Below are 27,473 nucleotides of genomic sequence, written 5' to 3'. Positions count from 1 at the left end.
TTTTTAATGAGTCCACTCTTCCTGTGGGCAACTTGTTCGCGATGTTTTATCTCTTCCTCGAAAGACAGTCGCCAACCAGTACCAGTCGTTTCGTAAATACCGGTAAAGACTAAATTAGCAATTTGTCTTTGAACACTGGGGAACGTTATGGCTGGTACCTATGTTGGATTTGCATAGACAATGCTCACTTTACTTTGAAAAAGGTTTTAATACATCCCTTTCGTAATCGATGTCATACTCTTGATGTGGAGATTGTATGCTTTCGAGAAACGTAAATGTTCATAATTCTAACTTAGTTGGATGTTCTTATAGGTAGTATCTGGTGAATGAAAATTCAGCACTAGAATACGCAAATAACTAATTTTTTAATTTTATTAAAATATAAGGTAATTCTAATGAAGTTTTAGCAATATTAGGAACTACTCGAGGTCAAATATCGACCAATACTAGAGCTGCCTATTAGCGTAGTTAAAAAAATCACAATGAATTGTTCTGCATTTTTGTTGCGCAGTTATTTAGAAAACCATAACACGTACGTTCGTAAACATCCTGATGAATCGAAGTTCTATGAATACGCAGCGGTCAGTCGCAGGAAGAAGCTTGCGTGAGCATTTAGCACTTGCTATGCAACATGGTTAAGCAAGCCCCTGTTCTAAATGTTGATTGGTATATTTGGAATTGTGCAAGTGGAAGATATATTACTGCTTTCAATGTTTGACGTGGAATTTCGTGTGATATCGATATGCACATAAATTACCCACTTGTAAAGTAGGCCGTACAGGTGATGGAAGTTACAATTGTTTAATGATAGCTCGCAGGTGCATAATTATGAATTAAGTAATTTTCCAATATTTAATTTTTCTTTAGCGACGTCTTAGGACTCTTCTGGTGAAAGAACGTAGAATTTATTCAATAGTTTATTAATACACACGAAAAATATGCTATTGCTAAATGTAAATAATTTTGAACGTAATAGCAATATTCGCATAGGGAGCTGATGCTGTTTGTTAAAGCAACACCTGTGTTAAACAAATGGAAGTAGCTGCATTTGTTACAAGAATTCCAAACAAAGTCTAGAAAAAACATAGCAATAAGGCAAACAGTAGTGACACGAGCAAATTGGCAGGACAGTTACACACGGACGCAATTCTCGTAATAGCGGGCAATCTTTGTGAGAAACAACACAATACGGACACGGAATTGAGTTTACGGTATCTAATTATGTCATAATGATCCCACAAAACGGTAGAATATTATTCAGGAATGTGAGGCAGTTCTGTGTGTGTACTTTTTATAAACTGGTTGTGTGATATATAAACCTTTAAGCCAATCGCAGATTTAATTGAATTTTGAATGTCCTTCTGTTAACTGGTGCTGAATGGTCTTTTTAGAAATATATTGTTTACCTGTTCCGTGTGTGTGCAATAAAGTGTTTATTTATTTATTTATTGTGGTGGTAATATTTACCACTTTCCACATAAGATTCTGTGTTTTAATATTTGTGAACGGCTTCTGAGTAACGACTCTATCGTACCCCCAGCTACGCTGCCTCTATATCAAAAGTTGAGATAATAAGTGATTGTGGAACAGTGTGAGTGACCGCGTTACTTCATATAATGTCTTTAACCTACGTCTACTTAAGGTGAAATTTAATGTTAACTGTTTTATAGTTAAAGTGGAAATGTTAATAGCTTGTTTCTTATTATTTGACATATTACCTATATTACAAAGTTATCGGCGTTATTTTCTCGCGGTACAAGTTATGGTTGTAAAATGTATAATTTATACATCGCAATAATTAATTGAATTATGAAGAGACAGAAAATTTAGACTCAAAAGCTCGGTACTTACCGGAAATAAATATTAATACATATAACGATGTAAAAAAAATAAAAGAATACTTTAAGGGCAGACATTTTATTTAATTGGCTCAATAAAAGAGAAATCGGGCAAAGTTTAATGGGAAAAAATGTATTCGTATCGTGCAAATGCAAAGCCTTCGAAAATCTGCTTTGAATATTTCGATATTTGTACAGATTAATAATATTCGTGATAAGGTCTATATTCAAGGTCTGTCTTGGCCTGTCTGTATTTGACTACCGATAGCGGGTCTTTGCTTAGATACCGCGATATCAACTCAAGGCGTTAGTTAGCTTGATAAACGATATAATAGCCGACTTGTTAGAACGGTTTCAGTAATTGTAAGTTATTGATTTTAGGCGGCAACGGTGATAAATAAAGTCACGATTATTGAGCACTGGAGATTATCTAGTTTGTTATGAGGTATCGGACTATGGTACCTAGTGCCTACCAATCTAATCGTTCTGAACATAGCCCTTACCAACGTACAGTTCTATACTCCTGGTAGATCAAGGCGAGGGCCTGTAGTAGAACATACAAAGGGTTGTCTTTTATTGTACATTTTACTTTCTGAGAATTCATGAAAACGACATCAGTAATTTATACCACACTGTGATCGAAGATTAAATCAAAAGCCGCAATAGCGGTCATAGTGTGCAATGTCCTTTTCGAGTAAAACGTCGATAAAAGCTGTTTGTTCAGGTATAAGCTATGAGGTATCAGTTTTGCAATAGACCATTATAACAGTAAGTGACAGTATGACTGCAATACCTGCAAAACTTTATAACGATGGTGATGATTTATAACCCGGTCGGGTTACCAAGAACTTTATTTGTCAATATTTATCAACTGTACAACTTTCTGTTATCTTATTGAGACATAATTATCTTTCCAAGACACAACATGCCCTATTTGATTATTCTCACGACTGTCAGTTGTCAAAGGAAAGTCCGTTCATTCAGAATATTTACGACACCAGCAGTATCAAGTAGAGGTTACTGAAGTACAGATTTATTATTCTCCAACTTAAGGGTACTTTTTGTGAAATACTATTGAAAGAAATAAGATTTTTATAAAATATTTATATTGAAACACATGCAGTGTCAAAATATTTTTATTAATCAAAGTTATCTTTTTTTCAGGTAAGCATCTTCCATCAATCTTTCGTGTGGCAGTAAAACGTGTTATGGGATAAGTACTTATTACCGCTAAGTAGAATGGAATATAAGTTCATTGCCAAGAAGAAAAAATAAAAAAAAAAGATCATGACGATGATGTGAAAGATGTTCAATATTTGTTTGTGTTGATAACTATTTTTATGTGAAAAAATTGTAACAAAGTAGCATGCGAATTTTGAATATATACCTACTATTTTATCCATACAAATGTGATGCAGTATATCACTGGCTACATCGAATACTAGACCACTTAATGACACATTGCTCATGTGAACATGATGATTACTCGTATTATGGTCATCAGACACATTGTGTTATACACACGAGCGTTGTTTCCTTTTGTTCTTCACTATCACAATGTGCTACGAGCCATTTTGCAATCTGCTTGATTGAAACTAATCTCAACAATTTTTCATTTTTCTGACGCAATCCTCTGACCTCACTTATATTTTGAAATGCCTAAAGTTTGGTGATCTGTTAACATTCACAAATGCTTATGCATTTACTCATTTTTAATATAGGATTTGTTTAAATAATTTGATATGTTTTGACTTTAAATTTTGTGCCTTTTCTCTTATGTCTTTGCCTCTTTTGAAATCATCATCATTAATTTAAGAGCCACGCTGTTGTTGGTGTAGTATTCTCTCTTTACTTTTTTAGGGTAAATAGGGCAGTGGTTTTATTGAAATATTGCACATTGAAACTTGTCTGTTTCATCTGTATTTTTTTTAAATATTTGGATGTTGTAACTGTGTTACAAAACAGGTTTAAATGTGACCAATTAAGTAAATCATCTTAAAGTATTTATTACTATTCAGCAAATACGAGTCTACACACATACTTCAAAGAAAGAGTAAGTCTCTAAAGATTGTGTTCCTTCATCGAATGTTCCTACTTTTATACTAGTCATCCAGTACTACCTCTAGTTAGGCTTTTGAGTTCAAGTCAAAGGTACAGAAACGATAATCGTAGACATTATTTCCAAAGAAGGCAGTCATAGATATGAGCTCCTATCTCAAGACATTTCCTCCATATCTGGCTAGCTAAGGGCTTTCGGTTATTGCAAGTGCAGATGACATAGATACGCGAGGTGCTGCTTACCCGTTTCACGATGAAGTATCAAGTATTGTTTTGTGACCGGACAGACCAGTTCCGCGGCGTGGTCACCGATGTCACCTAGTTCCCCTTTCTGCTTTCTACTATCAAATAACAATTGCACCTCTTTTGACGACTTAGTAACTAGGATGGTTAGATGTCATTTTGATGCCTTACGTTTATTTTCATCCATGAAATTGCTAAAGTCCGTAAAATTCAACTACTAAATAAGCGTAATATTTTATCGTGAAATTGAATACGATTTTCACCTTCAATTCGGTTTAACAAAATATTCCCATTTGTATACCTTTACTGAAATCAGACAAACCGGCCGCATATACCTATTGTATCTACATACATTCATGAATATAATTTCAATCGGTAAATGGTCTAGCCGTGGCTGTAATGGACGCGTTATCTAAGGTTGAATCATATATCCGTTCATCCGAATGTAGTATCGTCACATACATAGTGCTGAGTCCAATAGCTGAACTTTACAAGCCTACCGTGGGAATGTTACCAGTTCCATAATCTGTCTCGGATTTCTGTTGTGCCTGAGCTTCAGTGAGCAACGCCTTGTGCATACATTATCTAGATACCAATCGTCACTCAATGGTATAACGTCGTCGAAACGAAACTGCGTGTGAAATGAATGCCTAAAGATACGTTTATGGATCAGTATTTTTGTTGCATTTTGTCTTGCTATAATGACAAATTATTTCTAGGTTACTTGCTAAACTTCGAGTATCCTAAAGGACACAGAGCATGTATTCGTGCTCCTCAAATTATGTTATTAAGCGTAATCTAAATATGCATTTTGCATAATGCGGTCGTAAAATTAAAATGTTGCTGATAAGATGGATGTTATCATGTCAACTTTACCTAGGTGACCCACTAACATTTGTACTTTGAATAAATTTGTTAAAGTTTTGCGGTCAATGTCATTTTCTATGTTTTTTTACTTTCGCTAGATGTGTAATTTATGAGTCTCAATATGAATATTTATTTAGTTGTTATTGTTACAGGTCTCTTTTATAGGAATACACATCTTTTACATTTACCCTCACTAAACGTTCCTAAGCAATTAATAACATTAAGCTTTCAATTTAATTTTCTAAACAAAGCAATGGTTACTTTAGTCGTAGGCACCTGACCCCTTTGCTTATCTGAATTCCAAGCATTGCTTGGGGCATGGTTTCCAAATGTCACAGAGTTCGCAGCTGATAGTTGCGCGTGCGCCCGCGCCTCACCTGTTACACCGGACACCGGTCAAGCGACCGGTCCGACGACCAGTCAGCCTTCCAAGCTAATTCCACTAAACGTATAACTGTTTGTAAACAACTGAAAGTGATCTGAATCAATCGTATTGTAGATATTTATCTTTCATTGCTTACCGCGATTTCTTACTTTATAGAGTTTTACAACCCAACTTGCGTGTTGCACAACTTGCACAGCAAATCGAGGAATAATTATTTACTTTCGTTTTTTTTAAGAATATTTTTTTGATTAAAAATATGTTTTATGCGAAGGTCTTAAAGTTGCTTTTAGGTTAATATTTTGAAACAATTACTCTAGTATTTAAAATCAGCTACCTACTCACTCTTTGGCATGGAATCGTTACCCTATCAAAGGTATCTAATGATGACGTCATTGTGATACCTGTCTTTATAACTTTTTACTTTTGTTACACGACTGTTCTGTCTAAATTAAAATTCAAGGCTATTGCGTGATGTCATCCTCTTAATTAATATGACAAAGCAAAAGCTTTGTGATAGAAAGGTTTATACGCAAATATTCAATTAAGGTTTGTATTGTATCAGAAGTATTGCCCTTGGATGAGGTTTATGAAATAACCTTTTTGTAGGGGATTTATAATTATCTACCAGGTGTGGTCATGAGTGTCGTGTCCATCGAGCACACGCTTCTTCCACAGGTCTCGATCATCGGCGAGCTCCTCCCATGCCTCGTGGTAAATTCCAAATGAGCTCATATGTCACTCATGACCACACCTGGTTTGACACACTGGCGAGCAGGAGAATGAAACGCCATCAAACCGACAACAATCCACCAGTTGGAGACTTCTCCTGCAGAGTGTGCGGTAGAATTTGCTGCTCTAGGATTGGCTCGCACAGCCATGAAAGAAAGTGCATTTCTTCGAGGCAATGACGTCATAAATCGTCTGAAACGATGATGATGATAATTATCTAGTAGTAATATAGTAGTGTAAATTATATTGAATTTTTAGATCAAAACTCTCGTAGCAAAGTACATAAACGTTGCTAATTGACAGGGGTTGCACAAAAGCTATTAATTTACAGTACATTTAGAAAAACTACTTATTATTCAGTAGTTTAGTTACATAATCGTCGTTTACTCTTTCTTATTTATCGGCCTATAATATATTACAAACGCAGTAAGTTACAATACGTTAGGACACTACAAACATTGGGAGCTAGGAGATGTCAGGTTCGGTGACAATAGCTGTTTATATTATGATACAAATGAGGTAATGCTGAAATGAAATCAGTCTAACACACCTATCTGCAGATACTGATTAAACCTCTACTAAGAACGTGTTTATGCAATGGTTCATACTCTATACTCCAGTGACTCATACGACCAGCTGCACTGATATTTTACTCCAGTTTTTAAAGCCGGATACTTTTATGGATATCGGCCTGTCTCGGACTTATTGCGAGACCTTGGACTCGAATATTGAATGTCGAATACAATTTAAACAGAGCTGTCGACAAGCCAAAACCTGTACTTGACGCAGTAGTCCGGATTAAATAATAATATTCAATCTAACTTCTTAAGCTTACTGGTGTCCGTACCGCCCAAATGTACCTACTCACACGTTCATTAATAAAATAACATAAGACAAGGACCATCGATAAAGTAGAGTATTTTTGCATAAGTACACATCTGTTTCTTAAGCATTCTTGAACAAAAGTTTTTTCGTTTCGAATATTAGAAAATTAAAAAGTGATAGTCTCAAAAAAATGTCTTGTTAATTGACGGAATAAAACCATCGTACATAACACGCGGTCAATGGTTTCATCTTACTCGTAATTTTTCAACCAGTAGGTATGTCATAAAAAGACTTTCATATCACTTTAAAACTTCAAAGATCATCATTAACAACGTGCAAGCAAGTACAGATAATTGGATTCGTGAAAACATGCATTCTAATTTGTAGTGCATGACATGAGCATTTTAGAAACATTATGCACGAATTTATATTGCGTAAAATAAGTGTAGTGATTAAAAACGAAACGTCGTGATTTGCATACTTGTTCGAAATTACCGTGTAGTTTGTAACTGCTACAATTCTAATTAAAGTATCTGCTTTGTAAATCCATTTGTAAACATGCAGACGTAAATTATGTAGTATAGGTGTATTACCTTAACTATGTGTACATTATGTTACTTATCTTTGTTTTTATTTGATCGTACCTATATACAACGTGTATTTAATTAATCACCAGACAGTATTTTGAATTTATCAGAAAATAAATTTAAAGCTCATGTGAAGCTTACTTTATGTAATTTTTTTAATATAAGATGACTTAATGATTACCTAAATGATAAACATGCCTCTAGTTATTAAATTTTAATATGAATAACTTGTAATGTATATACTTACATTGATTTAAAAGATGTGTAGCTGTTGAAGTTTCTTGTCATTTCTTCTCCTCAGCCATAACACCTTGTGAAATGACATAGATTCAAAAAATGTTAAATTAACCTTCAAAAAGTTTATCTATGATAAATTATTCTGATTTCTGAACAAATCTTCAATGGTACCTAAAGTTTTTTCATTAATAGCAATTTGGAATGCTCGGTTAAAACCGTAGCTTTTCGTAGTTTTGAGCTTGTAACTTTGCCCACAGGTAAACCTTAACATAACGTGTGAATATACCCTATTAACAAGTGGAAAGGCTTAAAACACCTTTCCATGCTTATTAAAGAGCTTTTGAACTACAAAAGTTAACAAAAGCAACCCCATAGCTCATTGAATGTTTTAAGAACGGTCGTGACTTACACGAACGTCAACGTATAATATATAATCATCTAAACGAATTCAACCACACGGTGACTGTATAGAGCTATTATTCGTGTTATTATAATTGATTTCCTTTGATACGGGTTCAATAGGTTTATTCTTGAGTGACCTCTATTCGCCTTTAAAGGTGTTTCTTTCTTTGACTTGGGAATAATGCACTCTAGTGGTAATCGTAAGCATATCAGCAACGAAATTGTTCTGACTTTCGTTTGCATTGACCGTTTCTTAATTTTCCGTTTACACATTACTTATTTGAACATAAAGCTGTAAAATTCACTCGTGTGGAAAATATTGAAGTATTACTAGTATTACAATATGGAACATAATTATTTTGAAATTCGTGCGCTTGTCATAAGAGAGACTAGAATGCTGACTAATTACTTTGTCACTTCTTAGTACAAATGAAATCAAAACTATAGTTTTCTCAAACATTGCATAATAATGAAACATCAATTATGCGCACCTGGATTAGCTCCACAAAAATGTGTATCATAATTATGACTACGAACAAGATTGTATAACATAGATCAGTTAGAAAACATAGTCTACCACAAAAACTGACAATGGATTCCTCCATAAGAGAAGGAAGCGTTTATGTAGATTGTTCGGGGAAGCTCGGAAGAGAGGCGCGTGCGCATCCGGCGAAGCCCACATCTAGTGAGAGTTCAACACTTGACAATGCTCTGACAACTTTTTTATCTATTATACAACGATGTTACGTTTTTCGTAGGTTATTGAGTGTCTAGGAAATTACGAAACTACGACCAATTAACAATGTTGCCATTTCGTTCTTGCAGAACTTGATTGTCACAATTTAGGACTTTGATGAAAGTAATTTTCTGTGCCACTATTGTTCTTCTACATAATACGTTTTCATTTTATTGTTCATAGAGTTTTCAACATAAAGTCTTTGTTATTGAAACGTACTCAAAATAAAAAAGAAACGTACAAGTATGTTCTGAAATGTGTGACAACTTGCACTCGTAAATGTACACAGTTTAACGTCGTGTCCCTTGGGGAGATCAAAGAGGACCGATTGCGAAATGTCCGTCCTCAATCTTCGAACAACAAATACACTCGTAAAAGCAAATGTTCGCAGGCTGAAAGGCATACAGTTGATGGCTTCATTCGATAGCTATCTGTACAGCACAATTAGATCGTGTTTATAGCATTGTGGGATAAAACAAACAGATAATCGGCTCAGAGGTCGTAGGGCTTCCGCTCTGAAATAATAGTAGCGTTATACAACGTATTGCATAGAACATCGCAATTGTGGGAAATATTTTGCATTATCTCCTATTATAAGTATTCTTGGTATGTTGTTGTATGTTTCTGGGTAAAGGTGCCAGCTAATCAAAATTCTTCCGCATCGCTCCTACGCGCTGTCAGCATTTTCACACAACAAAAATCACCCTTCTCTGTTCTGTGATAGTGATTAAAATTGCCTAAATGATAACATTTTGTTAGCGCTTACTACGCGGAAGAAATTTGGTCTGTATTAAGCTTAAAGAGTCACATTTTCCCCATTAACAGTTATATTTAAGTAAGTACTAAAGAAAACGTAAACAAATATGGCATGTAAATAAGCTAAGTGAATGTAAGATGTAATTGAATAAGTGGAATGAAACTTTAATGCCAGTGAATGTTATTATGGTAAATAGATGTAATTAGATTGAATTGTATTCTATCGAGAATAATTAGCTGTCGATTGCCTTATACGGATAAACAGCTTGTTGACAGATATGTAGATTGTAACTGGTTAATAAAAAACAAAAAATGTCGTAAGTGTTCTCCAGATATATGTGAAAGGCGAATTTCATGATACGTTAAACCACTATTAGAATGTTGGTGAAAATCAATGAACTTTTATGTTTCAAAGTAAATTAAGTACGTTGTTTTACAGTGAAAATGTGCGTTATCGTGTGATGTATGTTTTATTAAAACGCTATGGCATCAAGAGTAGATATACTGCTGCTTTCACTCGCAGGGCTCGTTTCACCAGTTACGTCGCCTACGTATTATACGAAGTTTTATTTGCCAATTTATGTTGTATAATTTCCACACAAATTTAGCATAATAATATACCTTTTTATGTTCCGCTAAATTGTATATTGCCATAACTTTTCGCAAGAATATAAACAAAATAATAGGTTCGCTTTTAGATGGTGAAATGTGGTTAGATCTGTAATTATAGTTCTTGTTTGTTTGTTTTTAAACATCATACAAAATGAAGCTTGTGAGCTATGAATTTACTGGAATAAGCAGGTCCACTTATCATCTAAGTTTCAGCTTATTAAGTAATTATGAATTTTGTACTTTGTGGTTTCTATGAAAACGTATGTAAATAGTCCTGTTTTCTTTTTTAGTGTCTACTTATAGATTTTTATAGCAAATGAATAAGTAAAAAATTTGAAACATAAAAAAGCTTATACGACTCAATGTTGAAGAATTGATCAATAGTGGCCATGCCGTCGTCGAAGCCATCATAGTTTGGTCTTTAAGCACCCTAAGAGATCAATTCTTCAACACTGAATTAGCGCACTAATTGCATGTAGTTATTCCAAACATGACTTGTGTGTCGCCGAAGTGGAGATAGAGACCCGTCGTCGGCCGTGTCGCATTAAAACTATTAAATATTATACTTCTGTGTTGGTTCATTATTTAAGAAGTTCTCAATATCAAGATTTATTGATATTGGGATTCCTCCGATATATTGAAGATGTTCTTATTGATAGTTATTATTTAGCGTTGCGTTTCTTACGTCGTCTCAAAGTGATGTTATGGACCTAGCCACTTTATAATGAATTATAATAGGCCTGTGAAATATACAACAATTTTATTTTATATCATATTTATATGAATATGGATAGGAGCTAAAATAGTCGCTCCTCTACCTCCCACCTCCAGTTTTAAAGCAATCGGATAACGACAGCGATCAAACTTTCATCGATCAAAAGTCCTGAGTCTGCGTTGGCTCTAATCTGTCGGTCGGCGTGATCATTATGCCTACGTAATCATCTGTCAAAGTGTCCATTTTCCCGCCCAAGCGATATTACTTACAAAGATGGTCGCCTACGCAGCAATCTACATGACGGGAAGTTTTATATTGTTCATAATGTATACGTGAGAGATACGAGAGCTGCTTGCTCGGTACATAGGTATATTACTAGATTATCATTCAATTTAGGATTTGTTTAGTTCATAATGTAAGAGGGTGATATAGTCATGGAATGCCAATAGGTGGGTGTAATATAACTTTTGTAGCTAGTATCTTGTGAAATTCTATCGAAAGGAGTAGTGATAATTTTCCATCATTTAGCAGTACCTGTTCTTTCCAGTGAAGACGTTTCTGCTGAGCTGAGATTGAAGTCTTTAGGTCTTTAGTTAGGGTACTTACTTATCTACGGTAATAAACGGGAATGGTTTGTTTCTCTAATAGAACAACGATTGCTTCTTGCTTTAGCGTAATTTGATTCTAAACACGAACGCAATGGATTAACTATGCGTTGGAAATTACGACAGCTACAAATGAACTGTAGGTAATGTATGCTGATCGATAGCGGATAAAAACATAATCAATGCGTTTATGGAAAATTGCATAATACAGGATTCTCACGTTTGTAAGTGTAGCTCAATGCCAACGCACTCGGTTGCAGCATGGAATGATATAATTAGAGGCTAGGACTGCGTGGTGGGTTCATGTAAGCATGTAGTGGGGCGATGCCCTTAAAGCCGGCAAGTGACCTTTACAATTACGCCGGGGTCCGTGATATTTTTTTTCCACGAATTAAAAGGTGTTTAACATAATGTGATAATTAATGAAAAAGTCATAATAGATCGGCTTTTGACTTCATGTTACTCTTATAAAGCCTTCTTTGAAAAAGTTTTCTTTCCACAGTACCTAATAATTTACATCAACACTCTACTACTAAAAGATTGGCTACAGTATTTAACACTCCAGATAAAAAAGACTATGAAGCTCTGAGTAGAACCTATCGATGCGATACAATATATATAATACTATTGTTTATAACGAGCAGCTCGGTGAGGTCGGTCGGCTCTTTTGAGGAGCTCGGATGGGTGACTCGAATGGGGGTCATAGGATGGGTGACCACAAAAAAAAGTTTTCATCTCGAGCTCCTCCGTGCTTCGGAAGGCACGTTCGCCGTTGGTCCCGGCTGCATTAACATAAACATAACATAAACTGCTGCGGCTGCATTAGCAGTCGTTACTCCCGATCTCCCTATCCATCCATAGGAAAGGCCCGTGCCCCAGCAGTGGGGACATTATTGGGCTGGTGATGATGATAACGAGCATAAACTTCGCGAGACTAATCGCGCGACGGTATTTAAAATATCACTTAGGCTTTGACTTAGGTAAAAGTTTCAACGAGAAGATACTCGTAAAGTACGTATTAGAGTTGACGGCTTTAATTACCTATAAAGCTAATCCAACGTACTCGTACCTATCCTGTTTTCCGTTGAATATTAGCGAGATACCCTAGAAGTGAAATACTTATTTTAAAAAGTCACCATACATTATCTATATCGAAATATGCAAATCACAATCAGTGTTGGGCGAATCTAATGCATTGATGGCTCTAAAACATGGTGTGGCAATTTAATCGCTCTTCATAATGATTGATTGATCGGATGTGCAACATTCTAACATGATTTGTCAGCTCTGATAAAGACGCCTTTTGACGTTTCGCAACCGTGTTGAATACGTTAATCAAATCAAATCAAATCAAATCAAATATACTTTATTGCACAGAACTAGAATTTCAACAATCAGACATAACACATGAATACAGTACAATTTGGGCGGCCTTATTGTTAATGAGATTACAGTGTTACAATAATAACGGTAATAAAACTTTGACATTTATGTAATTACTTACATTTATTACCAATGACATTTGCAATCAATGACGAGGAAATAACTTTTCATTTTGCTACCGTGACATTAAAGGGCGCGTAACGTTGCGTTGGAAATAATTGTGATTGTGTTAAATAAAACAATAACAGTCAAGGATAACTGCGGCGACTTGTTCGTATTTAAAATAGTTTCTTTTATCTCATGATTACTGTTTCGAGATAAGTAGGTTCGGACTCGGTAACAATGGACAAAAACTGTATTATTAACTCTAAAAATATTCACAAAGATAAGCGTTTAGCATGAAGCTTTTCAAGTGGCATTATTCAGGATTTTATTTGCTTAAACGTATACTAGTCTATCTTGATAGTAATACAACTGGAATGTTTAGTTTATTATACAATTTTGCTGATATAAAGCCTAAAATCCGCTCTGCACACAACTTGAAAACAACAACAATAACTTTTACAACAATTTCTACTTTACAACTAATATGTTAGTCGTATATCCACTTTATTACTATCATTTCTTAAAAGCTAATCTTGTAATATAAATGCATCTCTATTTTAAGCCTTAAGAATGTATGAGTGCTTTAAAAGCGCTTAATAAGTGTTTAGAAGAGAGTTGATGAATTGACTAGACATTTTTTGATGTAGCCGCCGAACCCGCCGTTAGTTTATAAATAAACAGTGTTGCAACGTACGCGCATCGCGACGTTCGTTTGTGTACCCGTCCTACTCACTTTAGTCCTCGCTAAACCCCTAAGTCATGTATCTAAATTCTACATACGTCCTCCTTACTGGACGTAGGCCATTCCATGTCCGTTTATAGGGTTTATTTATACAAGACAGCACGCCATCCCAATGGGCACACGGAGTGTAATGAAAGTGCAGTCGTCGCCAGACAGGACGTGCGAGACATGACGATTATGACGTACCTACTATTATTTTTTATTCTATGATTATGATAAGGATTATGGTGGTGGTGGTCTAAAAGATTTGGTGGCAAAATGCTCCCCCCTAATACATGGCTATGTTGTGTCATTATGGTGCAAATCTTAATGTTGTTCGTGTTAACGTTGCTGTATTACGAAGACATTTCGTCTGAAATGCTGAAGTAGAACTGTAATTCATTACAGGAGTGCACTTTCCATTTCAAACCTAAGAGCCAACGTTATTGGTCTTAACTATACCAACGCTACAAATAATAGGGAAACGCTCGAGTTACCTTATAAATTGAAATTTGTTTCTTTAGGTGATCTCCTTCCTAATTCAACGAAAAACCGAAAAAAAAATTACCTACAATTTACATTTTTCATTATTCTTTTACAACTTATAAAAAATCTGAATGCATAGAGGATATTGGGCACGTTTCGACCCTGATACGAGCCCATTGTTACGATCGACGCGGGCGCAACGAACACGCATCTCGCGTGCATGCGCCGCCGCCGCCACCCACTCGGCCGTGTTCGATGCTATTTTCATTAAACTAAAAGCTCCCAAAATCAACGTTCAAAGAAAAATAAGAATGTTAATTAGTTATTTTGTTCGATAAATCTACTTTACGGTTTGTTTTGAGTAGTTTTCTTAATTCATTAGTATATCATTTAGCCTTAAAAGTATTGTTTATTTATTTGAATAAACGTTAATCAATGTTAAGTATTTTACGATTACACATCATCACCAGCCCATTAACGTCCCCACTGCTGGGGCACGGGCCTTCCTTATGGATGGATAGGGAGATCGGGCCTTAAACCATCACGCGGGGCCAGTGCGAATTGGTGGTTATTAACGACTGCTAATGCAGCCGGGACCAACGGCTTAACGTGCCTTCCGAAGCACGGTTACGATTACACATTATACGTTTAATGTTCTGAAAATACATTTTTTCGACAACAGTCTGGTCATCCATCACGTTGGATTCAACTATTAGTAAAATTGCGAATTTTGTTTCATATTTTTGAACTACATTGTTCTAGGAAACAACGTGTGTTATGTTATGCCCTTCGTTTTTTTTAATTTCTGAAGCGGTAAGAGAATGGAGTAATTTCCAACTAGTCAAAACAAGAAATTACTATGGAATTTCTATGAAAAAGCAAACTGGGACGTCATAGAAAAACGTTATAAAATGTCGCACTGATTATTAAATTTTTCTTTATTAAAATGAATAAATAAGTTAAATAGAAAACGTTTGAAAAAGGAAACGTTTTTGTCATCTTTACATTTATATTTAGAATTTCATAATTAATCTTTGACCTAGGAAACTACCCAATTAGCGATCGCCAGCCGAAACAGTCGGATCCGTAGGACGAAAAGGATTTCAAACACAACTGTCGTAGGAAATCCTATTGCAATAAGAAACTAGGAAACAACATCCGTCCATTGAACGTTGTATAATGTTATTAAAGGCAAGTTACCGAACGGGTCCCAACCGAACCTCGCATGACGAGTTGTAAACAGTTCTTTTAGATGCGCAGCCACATTATAGCATCTGTTCAGATGCTAGCGGGTAGCGATTTGGTACCGATAATAACATACATAACATAAACTGCCTATATACGTCCCACTGCTGGGCACAGGCCTCCCCTCAATCAACCGGAGGGGGTATGGAGCATACTCCACCACGCTGCTCCAATGCGGGTTGGTGGAGGTGTTTTTACGGCTAATAGCCGGGACCAACGGCTTAACGTGCCCTCCGAAGCACGGAATCATCTTACTTTTTCGGACAATCAGGTGATTCAAGCCTGAAAACTCCTTACCAAACAAAGGACAGCCTCACAAAGAAGTACCGATAATACTAAGTTTTAAATGAATATACTTACCGTCGGTTTTAAGCACCGGATTCACGCACAATCCGTATTGTACTAGGTATTTCTAGCTCCAGTAATATGCAGTATTTTGTTTTGGAGTTAGTGCCTTCTCAGCGCTTACATGATAACTTGTGCATACGAGTATAAGTTTGTGCGTCTACCCGGAGTAATACTTAGCAACTACTCCCGCGCCTTGTGTATCCTTTGTCGATGTTTCAACGAGAAAAGTTCATCGGTTCACGCTTTTCCGCCGTAAAGGGAACGAGCTGAAATCTTTGCCTGCAGCGATAGCTAACTAGACGCCACTGGATTTACCACAGGCTCGTTATCTAAGACTCATTGCAGATAAGCATCTGCATGTTGCTACGCTCTAAGTGTTAGATGGAAATATTTATTGCTTTGGGTGGTCCGCGCTAAACGGTGTGCGTATGTGAAATAACGCTTAATGCCGGTAATTTATTTAAACGACCAGCTTTTCCCGTAGTTCCGCTTCAAGATGGCTGGAGGATATAAGTGGAAATGTTTTGAAAAATTATGTATGAAATGCGGCCTAGGTGGTCGGTCGTGTAGAAGAAAATGTTGTAACCTCGTTTGGATAATTGTTTAATGAGTTTTATTTTATTTTCGAATATTTTTGCTTGTTTGTTGACAATTGCGTCCATCATCCAACTGCCTTTATCGCGCTGTAAGTGGATTCGCACAACATGTCCTTTCATTCAATATCAGAATATGTAATAATAGGTACTTAAATAAAGAAGACCATAAATTATTACGCGAACAGTTACAGGTCTAAATTCACAACAAAATATATGGTTAATTTAATTTCATATAAACAGTTGTGGATTCCATCGTGATATATAAAGCGCCCGCAGCGTTAGCAGCTTTGCAGCTGAGTCACGCACACCATACCATATCGCATACCTCACAGCAGCTCAGGGCTGACCTGGCTGCAGAGTTTTCCGGATTAACCCCGCCACCCAGAGGTAGTCTGGATATAAAACGCAATATTGACCAAGTTTTTAAACTTTAAGGTACTATTTGGAAAAGTTAGCAAATATTTTTCACCGAAATATAACGTTTTCAGTTTTATATCTTGTTGTAAAATCTGATAAATAATGTCTTATGTAATTAAGTTCTTTTTTTTTCATCTATATTTTTACCGGCAATAAGCAAAACTACATTAATTTAATATTTGAAAGTTAATGTGTGTTGCTAGCTCAAACAATCGGTGTTTTATAGTTCTTCTATTGTATTTATATTTACAAATAGCAGCCCTACGCCGATATAGCTGGGAGCGAATACAGCTAAACACAAGGATTTAATATCTGATATTACACACTAATGCTCACATTCCGGTCCGAGGGAACTTAGAAAATCGTGCATCTGAAAGGATATTGAAATGCTAAGAAAGTCTTGAGGTTCAAATAGTTTTCTTGGGGTATATTGTATAAGAAGGCGTCCTTATGTCCAAAGCAAAAAGATTATAAAAGTAAAACTTGTTTAAAAGTAAAAAAGGTTTTGTATATTTAAATTAGATAGGTACTAACGAAATAATTTATTAAAGCAAATATTTACCCAGCAGCAGTCTCAGTATCATAGTTAATGTATTCAACATGTATATTTTGTAACCGATTTTTACATGAATGGGTTGTGGGCGTGAGTGCTTTCTATGCAATAATGTGAGCTCGCCTACCTTCAATAAAGCCTGTCTATGGTATACTAGAGGAATATACAACAAGATTTATCAGAAAAATTATACAGAACACACGTGGGTGTTTACTATATAATTGTTACGAAACTTTCATTATTCGACCGTCACCTGCTAAAACTGTTTTTGAATAAAATGTTTTCTATTTTTGTCTGATTACGGGGACGCCGAAAGGAAGGGTTATAGTTTTATCAGTTTCTGTATATTATATTTCCAGAAAATTTAGGTAGTGCCCTGCCCTTGCGCTTCGCTTTGATCGTCTCGGGCACTGCTGTGCCCCCAGACGCGGGTATGTTGGAACATACCTACAATGGATTGTAGCTTCTAAATTACTTAACCCATTTTAATTATATTCATGTATTCATGTTTTTTATTATAACAAAACATGACACTGTGATGGGTATTCGTCATTAGTTAATGTAGATAATTGATGAATAAGTTCTATAGTTCCAGAGAAATTAGTAACTTTATTATCATCACAGAAGCTTCCTACAGTCATTGCGATATTTTGCTATAGGGAAGCACTTGATGGTCATTTAGAAAATCGTACTTAATATCGGATGAACTTATTGCTCCGAGCGAAGAACGAACTCACGAACTCCGAACGTGTTTACTTTGCAATATAATGTTGTTCACTTGATGACTTATTTATCGAGGAATGGTACGGCTGGGAAAATATGTGAACGTGGAAATGTTTGTAACAGTCATGATGCAAATGCGCGGTTTATCTACCATTTAACTATGTCTGAGTACGTAGAATAGTCAACGAATAATTGAATGTACTATAATGTAAATACATAATGTCACAGTTTTTTTGTAGAGCCAAGTCAATTGTTCCTATGAACTCTTACGATCTAAATTTCACTTTAAATGAAATAGTACATATCAAACTCTCATTGATGTTTTTTCGTTGAGATGACACTTTTTTGGTCGAGTAGTTGTTTGTATTCTCCGTAGGTACTATATATTATTAGAATGGTTATATTATCATATCGAACGTGTTCTACATTAGAGGCAGTTCTCAGAGTTTCACTTTAAATCCCTTTAGAAGTCGACGTTTATTGTTTCTGGCTGTATGAGTCAGTTGCTGTTTAATAGATTAAATGGAACGCATTAATCCACAGTCCGTGGCGAGTGCACCGACTTTTATTAGCTGAATGTGCTTCAATTACAACCTTTATACGCCTATTTGGATTTATGTAACTGTCATTGTTTGAAGAAACTTGCTCGTTTTTTGTTTATCTCTTTTGTGCTTTTGAGGTGCGAAAAATGGGTGCTGAGAATTGACGTAAATAGTGGACTAGATAGTGAAGTACATTAGCGTTTCACATTTAGATATTTTCAGCACATTCGGGTCATCTCTCTTAATTACATATTGTGGATAAGTGATTACGTAACAATTCGGGCAATGACCTTTTTCTTTCTACTCTTCATTTACTTGCGTATAAAAAAGCAACACGGACTTCCGGCGGATCAGGGACCAACCTATCTACTATGCTGTACCTATATTACCTATCGCTGTACTTATGTTTCGTCTAAGTAGTTTAGCTAGCGCCAACAGGTATCACAATTATTTCTCAAGGAAATAGTAAAAATTTATAAGGAACACCTAATGACGTCCATCAACTTTCAAATAAAATAAATTAAATATTATCAAAGCATACGTAACACTGCCTTGGCTATTTTTAGTGAGAATTTTTAAGAGAATTGTCGAATATTTATCATATCATAAATAATTTTAGTTTTATAATAGATCTAACATTTTCTATAGTCATTTTGTTTCTAATAATCTGATGATAACGCTTGTTTAATTGATTATAATATCAATCATGTAGTTTATCAATTAAGTCTGAAATATCAGAAAGAAACACACAGTTATATATATGAGACTCCCGATATTTCGACACTGTTGCAAGTGCCATGATCACGGGTGATCACGGGATGACATCCTGGGGAACCCGTTATTATGTATTTTAATTATGATAATAACCGCGTAAACTTAAAACAATGTATAACACACAGTTAGTACGGATTCTTAAGGGTTTATTACACTACCCAACCTATCCGGCCTGATGCGCCGGGATTGGGCTCGATCGAACAGTGGAATACGAGTAGCTCGGTGGGAGGGGCCACAATTTCGCTATACTTACGCCCGCCCGATGCATCGAACACGATGGATAGTACACTACCCAACTGCTTCGATGAACATTATGTTTGATGGTGTTTGTGTGATCAATTGATAATTTTAAAGTTCTTTGTAAAGCCCCTCAAGAATCAATCCGACTTTCTCTTAACAGTTACCAAATAAGGTCCACCTTTGACCATATTTGTGTATACTTATTCGTGACCTTGGTATTTTCATAAACAATTTATGTTTTGTAAAAGTGGCTAGCTCACAAGCCGATAGTAAAATAGTTGTCCTTCGCGAATTATCGTCGTAGTAATGTGTAAGACATATTTTATCAAAAACCTTCAATTGGTCACGTTGTCTAGTATATTTTATATTGTAGGACATTATTGGGCCTTTCACTTTGTACCAAGTAAACGAGTACATACAGTGTAATAAACGTAAGATCGAAAATTGATAAATGTTTCGTAATGAGGTTAAAATAAGTCAACGTACTAATAATGTAATGTTAAATTAAATATAAGTAATGGTATTTATTGCGTAACGATAAGTGAGTGCACTTGTCTAATTGAGACATTCCGTAATGGTTGTAGGTACGGTCACGCACGAGCATTAATATGTATATACACTTTGGTACCATGTCACATTAACTTTTTTGACAAATTGAACTGTTATAGTCTCAAGTAATAAAATGTACAAATTGAGAACAAGACGAAACATTTGATCATTGCGCATTTTGTTTATCTTAGACAAATAGGCACTAAAAGCTTGTTTTCTGACCACTTGTTCTCTGTCTACCCCGTTAAGAATAACGGGCTTAAGTATGTAGAGACAGTTGCAGTAAGTACTGTAGATTCCATGTTGCCAGTAAAAATAATTTTGAGAACCGGGGGTTCTCAAACTTTTAACGGAAAACGGAACATGAAATACTTTTTATTTCATGGTACCTATTGTGATATCTCCCCACCGCGACTCGAATTTGGGACGCTCAATCACTGGACCACAGAGGCCGTCATAGATTATGATGAATCTTATTCTGATGTAGGTATGTTTTATTGTCCAGATGGAGCGCCGAGCGCAGTGAGCGGCGCGACCCTGGGCGTGCCTCCTGCCTGGGAGCCGTTCTACTGCGTCCTGCAGCAGGACCGGCGCACGCTCACCGCTTACACTAGCGAGGAACTAGCTGTAAGTATCTCACCACATTGATCTGGGGGTTAAAAAGGCCACACCACAGCTATTCATCTAAAAAATACTACCTATAGAACGGCAACTCTCCGCTCTCCGCCAGCGTCTGAGCTAGGTTTACCTCACCCCCCCTTGAACATAGTTTAGACTTGAATCGTATGGTGTCACGTCACACACACACAGACGCGCGTGTACGATGATGTCAATGTGAAGTGTCTGTGTAAAACGAGGTTGTTTGTATGATGTGTCCGGGGTGTGCCCCCATGTAGTTGTACTGGGTCAATATTGTCAAGTATTCCTCAAACTTGACCCATAGTTGTACTGGGGATGTTCATCTCACTGAGTTTCTATCTTGACTGTTGAATCCTGTTCAGTGATTGGTTACAATTTTAGTAAATTGACTGACGTTGTTATTTTCAACTAATCAAAATCGTAGCTATTTTTATAGTGATAGAAACTTTTACTTGAATAGGGCTTTAGTTCAATAACTTTAATGTTTGCTGCATATATAAGTGGGATAAGTGCGGCGAGGGATTTGGGTTCAACAAACAAACAAAATTCTGCAGCACAGACCGTTAGAACCATCGTTTTCTGGGCTCTGTGCGTATCAAACTTTTTCCTGCAAGATCCATAGTTGATCTGGTTAAATAATCTGTATCCCTCAATCTGATTGAAATCACAGATATACATTATTCGATAACTTCAACGTGTGTAAGGATAACACATTAAAGTAAAACGTAAAGCAAAATGTATTTATTGGACCAATCTACTTAACAACTATGGGTAAAATTATGATAGTAACAAAATCAACAAATATGTATGCAGGTACTTACAATAGGTAAAACCTGTGCAATATGTACCAGCTATCTCCCATTGATACGATAATATTTATAACAGTTTGAGCAGAGTTATTTAGTAGTAGAATTGCCCATTATTTATCTTCATGTTAGTATACCATAGCCTAACAGCAATTAACAAGCCATATTTAAAAGGAATAAAGCCTTTGAACCGTTACACAATAATTGACTTACTTTCTCCTTTTTTGGTATTTTGATTGGATTAGTCTATGACGAGCATACTTCGATCAAGATTCTACCGATTTATATTAACTTATCAAGAGCATTCCTAAAAAGTATAATAAAGGCATTACTTAACAGAGTTAAAGTATAAATTATCAAGTTTTAATACTAAACGAAGGTAATGGACGGATATAACAATTTCAATCCTTTTAAAGTTGTTTATTAAACGATAAAAAGTGCGATATAAAAACGTGAAGACGATCGCTACATTTATTTTCTACTGACTGTGAGAGACTTTGATCAAATACGCACCTATTAGCAATTAAAAAAGCGTTTCTAGTAAATTGTAAATACTTAATTATTATGTAGCATTTTATTTCCATGATCCGGTTTGAAATACTAAAGAAAAAAATGCAAGTGTCGACTAGTATCCGTTACGATAAATCAGGCTAACGAACAAAATCGATTGCATCAGAGTGCGAAATATTTCTTCCTTACGCCTTTTAATTGGCTGTTTTTATGGATCCATTTCAACCGGCAAATACTTTCAGGTTATTTATTATCTACTCAGTAATCAACGCTGAAATCCGGACGATGTTATTACTAAATTCGGTGCCAATAGAGCATAACGGTCGAGATGTACTTGTCTAGAGCGACCCACGTAATCCGTAAATATCTTACAACAGAAACGTTTATTTACACTTAATTTATTTTTTAATTCATCACATTCCAATTTTTTTGTGAACTTGATGACTCTCCCTTAGCATACTCTTTTGTTCTACACAATGAGAGTCGAAAACATACGTTTTCAATCATCAAAGAAATTAAGAATTTTCAATGTGTTTGTTCCGCCTTTTTAATCTTAATCAAGTATCTATTTTCTATCCTCGACGTGGAAGCATTTTAATTGCCTTCGACTGGAATTTTAAAGGCAAGTCACGATTTATATTTAATATGCAAGGGTTTAATGGTAACAATTATTGGTAGTTTCCGTATAAAGTTGTCTATTTCTGAACTAGTTACGTTCAATCGATGTGCGTTCGATGCATGGTGCTGCGCGTTGCTCGTTATATATTTCATCAGATACATTATTTATGTATGCAAGATTGAGGTTGTCACTACTTCAACATAAATGCAATATGAGCTACTATTCTAATATTTTAGCTCGTCCTAACACGAAACTCTCGTCTGGAATCGGTCGGTGTTCTGTGAACACCCACGTTTCCACCCACTCCTGAATAATCCAGCTGATCTTATTCAACCGACAAGAATATTCAGCAATAAACCTTTTTGTTTCCATCAGACACCACTGATGTGCGTGTATCTGTCTGATTGAATCATACTGTTAGTGGTAACTGACTGATTGAATCTTGTGTTTCACCACAGCTTTTCTTAACGCCTCCGATGCCATTGTCACGAACTTCTTTCTAATCCTTTTGAGAAGTTGTCTGACAGCCCTAATCGTTAGACGAGTGAAAGTCGAACGTTGATCGGAACGAGTGCATGCGTGCGAGCGGCATTTTGGGCGATTATGATCATTATGATAATTATGGCAAATGGAATCAGATAAGGTTGCGTCATTGTATGTAACACAAGAGTAGAAACAGCTCCCGGTTGCGCTTGCTTCTATGAGACGTAATTCAAGCACGTTGTCATTATTGCCGTTACAACTTGGGGGTTAAAAAGGCCACATCCCAAGTTTTGGGCCGATACTATTTAGTTTGCCATCGACACGATAAGAAGAAGAAGCAATTCTTCTAAAAAAGCAATATTCAATTTGACATGGGCGCATATAAAAGTAAGTGCACAATGCAAACAAATGTCAAATAGCAATATTGCTTTTTTAGATGAATTGCTACGATGTGGCCTTTTTAACCCTCTGTACAGTTCTACCTTGATGGGTTAGTTTTTATTAGAATGGAATGTTATACGTCACAGAGATGAAAGGGATGGTTCAGTTTATGTTTAAGTGCCTAGTAAGGATGTAACTTACTCATCATCATCAATTTAAGAGCCACGCTCTTATCGGTGTAGCATCTTCCATTCCAGTCTATCAAAGGCCAATTCCTTGACTTCCCTGTAAGACACGACGTTAACCTTTTGTTTAAGCTGTTCCATTTAAGCTCTTCTTGGTCTTCCCCTTCCTCTCTTTCCTTCTAGCTTTCCTTCTATGGTGTTTTTACTAAATTCGTCGTGTCTTATTAGGTAACTTACTATATTTTGAAATTTTGCTACATGCTACGTACCTACTCATTTTGAAGTATACAATATAATGTTCATTTATTACGTTGAAACACAGAGTACAATGAACTAATATTGTGGGTAGTGTTTGTTTTAAATAAGAAAAGCTTTTTGTTGCATCCTGCCCACAACAGACTGAGATGTAGACGCCCGGAGCGTGGGCGCGTGAATCAAGGAACTTTAAATCAAAATTAAAGGGGTTTTTGCTTCCAACAAGATAAATGTACTTGGCTTTATTTATATCAATATATATATATACATAATAAACTCAATACGCGTGATCTCTTCTTGGTTGAGTTGAGTCTGAACTCGTCAGTTGATACTGCGGGACTTTTCAGGCTACGTTTCTCAAATGTACATAAACCGTAGTTGGGTCATTCTTCTTTTTTATCGACAATAAAAATACATTTTCTCGATATATCGGATTTAACACCTTTAAAATTATAACGACAATAAGTATTTTAAAACATCATATAAAAATGTGTCTATAGAGGACTATTTAGAGTTTCTCTTTATCTTGTTAACATACTTTTCTTTACAGGGGCATTCAAAAAAAAATTGTGACAGAGTGGCCCTTTTCATCGGAGACAGCATTTTTATTTACCACTCTGTCACAGAATTTTGTGAAAAACAATCAAGCTAAGTTAATCACTAATCAAGGTACCGATTAGTATTTTGCTAGTATTTTGAGTATAATAAGATTACCTATATTTTTTGACAATGGAAAGATTAAATAAAATTCTAAAACATATAACTTATCAGAACTAAGTACAGATCATTGTCGATAAAAAAGAAGAACGACCCAGTTATGTACCTACCCGAGTAATGGTAAAAAGGTAATTATCACGAAGCTGTACAACGCCATCTATATTGTTTTTGGTAAACGTAGCCTGGAAAGTCCCTCCTTGCAGCCGCTTTTGGTATTCGTGTCTTATTCAATTCAATTCAAAACACATTATTTTATCGTATGAATATAAATATAAAAAGGCCTGAAGAGGTACAATCGGCGGCATTATTGATAAACAGTAATTTCATCTAGACAATCCTAGGGAGAAATAAATATAAAAGAAATGTCTAAATTCTAATGATAAATAGTGATGAACAGTATAGGAGCAGCCTCTTGGTGTGATGAAACACTTAAATTTTACCGCCATTCCTTCCTGTAGTATAATTTGGTTACTATTCCTTCGTTTAAAAGTGAATATAGTTGTCTTGAAACAATTTTCGCATCTCCTGCAGTGAAAGTGATCATGTAAGTCACGTAATCTGAGAAAACTGCATAGTAAATGTCATTGACTTGCTTTAAGCGGTTTCTTTGCTAATGACCTTCGATTTAGAAACGTTTCAGATGTACGCTAAGCTAGGCTAAGTATAGAGTGAAACAGTCTAACGACGGGTAGGCGGTATATATGGAGAAGATATCCAAGAGAAGATTCTTTATTTAATTTTAGGAATGGGAATCGTACAAAAGCTTTACTATAACGTTATACGCCTAAAACGAAGGCAATAAGTTCGTTTCTATATTTAGCTTTAGTCTCGCTTGTTAGTTTGACTCGTATCTACATAAGGCACTTATATGTGGGATTCGGGTTTGCTCAATTAAACAGGCAAGTACGGTTCAAACATTTTTTTTTATTTATTCTCCCAGTACAATTGGTATTCGCGGGCCGATTTCTGCAACTCGACGTCTGAGCGCCTATTTTGCGTGAAAAAGTACAATTTAGTACAATTTTACACCACTATCGTCTACCGTCCGCCATCATCTATCTCTCCCCTTCTCCTTCCCTTTTCACTCCTTCTATCACTGTCTCACTCATTCACAATTCAATCTATCATTTGTCTATGCATCCCTTCTATACTCTATTCCTTCTGTACTACTCATGTCACTCGTCTACTTCTCATACAATCATCTCAACTCACCTATCACTCACTCAGCTACATCTGATGGTCTAATTTTTAAACACGGCGAGTTTAACGGGACGCTGTCCAGTGCATTCATCTTACTTAAGCCTACATCCGAAATGACATGTAGTTAGCGACGGGATGTCTTCAAACAATGAGGACGGAAGCGTTCACGACGAGGGTTCCGCTTCTCACGAACCTGATCAGGAATTACCTGGTTAATAGGTCGATCAACCTCCTCAACCATCATTCATCTTGACACGTAACTATGTGACGTTGTAGGTACCTATATTAGTTTCTCCATGATGTATCTCCTGTAACCAAGAGATTCGTGACGTAACCAAGTTCACGCGTTGATTATCAAACCATTCTATTAAAAGTTCCATTAGAACTTTATAGAGCTTCCTAGATTATGCTTTACCATAATACCTGTAATTTATAGAAGACAGGTAAGAGTTGACGTAAATGAGGAACTAAGTTTGATGTAGTGGGTACTTTTATGTGTTTATACTTTGAAAATATGGCTAAGTTTTTTAAGTGTGACGTGATCTTCGAGTTAGATCTTCCATATTATTCAATACTGTATAGTTATTTAACCAAGGAAGTAATAGTAGCGACTTCACATATTTATTGTCAAAAGTTTTTAGTGTGTCTGAGATAATATATTATATTAAGTATGTCCGATCCGATATATTAGCAATAAAAGGTAAAAAGAAATGACGTAGTTCTCTGGCAAGTGTATCCCCTTTTAAAATTTTCTACAGTTCATTTTATTAATATGTTATTTTATATTTTTCCACGCAACCGGATAGTCTTTCCCTGGATTCTATGTGGACAAGGTAAGATGTGTGTCGTCATTGTGTTGTCCAATACCTAAGTAATCTATTCTAGTGATAGATGTTCTCTGTCTTTAGTTCTTCTTCTATCTTCAATTCTTGATTTACACGTTTTCTGTCGATGTTAGACATTTTGTAAATATATCACACGCCTGGTCACTCGCTTCTGTTTGATCGTGTGTTTTCGTTGTTTGATGATTACCATTCTAGTTCTAATTACACGAGTTATTTAAGTACGTTCTTTGTTTTTGTCGAATGTATGTAGATCTTACATTATGTTCATAATTAGCACCTAGTTAGTTGTATTTGAATTATTATTATTTGTATTACTATAATGTACTTGCATCACCAGATTTCTTATTATTAGTATAACGAACAGAAGTACTTATAAAGCAACAAAATATGTACCTACACAGTACAGAGACTTATATATTCAGACATGACTGTGCGTAGCAAGTTCTGGGAATAGCAAGCCTTATGGCAAATTTAAATGAAACCAGCTGCTGATGTCATGGCTATCAAAATCCGAACTCGTGTGACCATCGGACCGTCGCGAATGAACAAGGGTGCC

General features: G+C 35.8%; 1 protein-coding gene across 3 annotated transcripts in view; it reads left to right on the top strand.

Moving 5' to 3' along the window:
* The window catches only part of LOC126379796 (ras GTPase-activating protein raskol), a 194,016-nt gene that overhangs the window by 42,655 nt on the left and 123,888 nt on the right, over positions 1-27,473 (top strand). For all 3 annotated transcript variants that reach the window (XM_050028716.1, XM_050028697.1, XM_050028687.1), the window contains one exon: positions 20,783-20,904. In XM_050028716.1, coding sequence (XP_049884673.1) covers positions 20,783-20,904 — 122 coding nt within the window. The remainder of the gene's footprint in view (positions 1-20,782; positions 20,905-27,473) is intronic.

This window comes from Pectinophora gossypiella, chromosome 3 (assembly GCF_024362695.1).
Source record: "Pectinophora gossypiella chromosome 3, ilPecGoss1.1, whole genome shotgun sequence".
NCBI classification, from domain to species: domain Eukaryota; kingdom Metazoa; phylum Arthropoda; class Insecta; order Lepidoptera; family Gelechiidae; genus Pectinophora; species Pectinophora gossypiella.
Note: the sequence above shows the minus strand (reverse complement) of the source record. Positions and strands in the feature narration are given on the sequence as shown.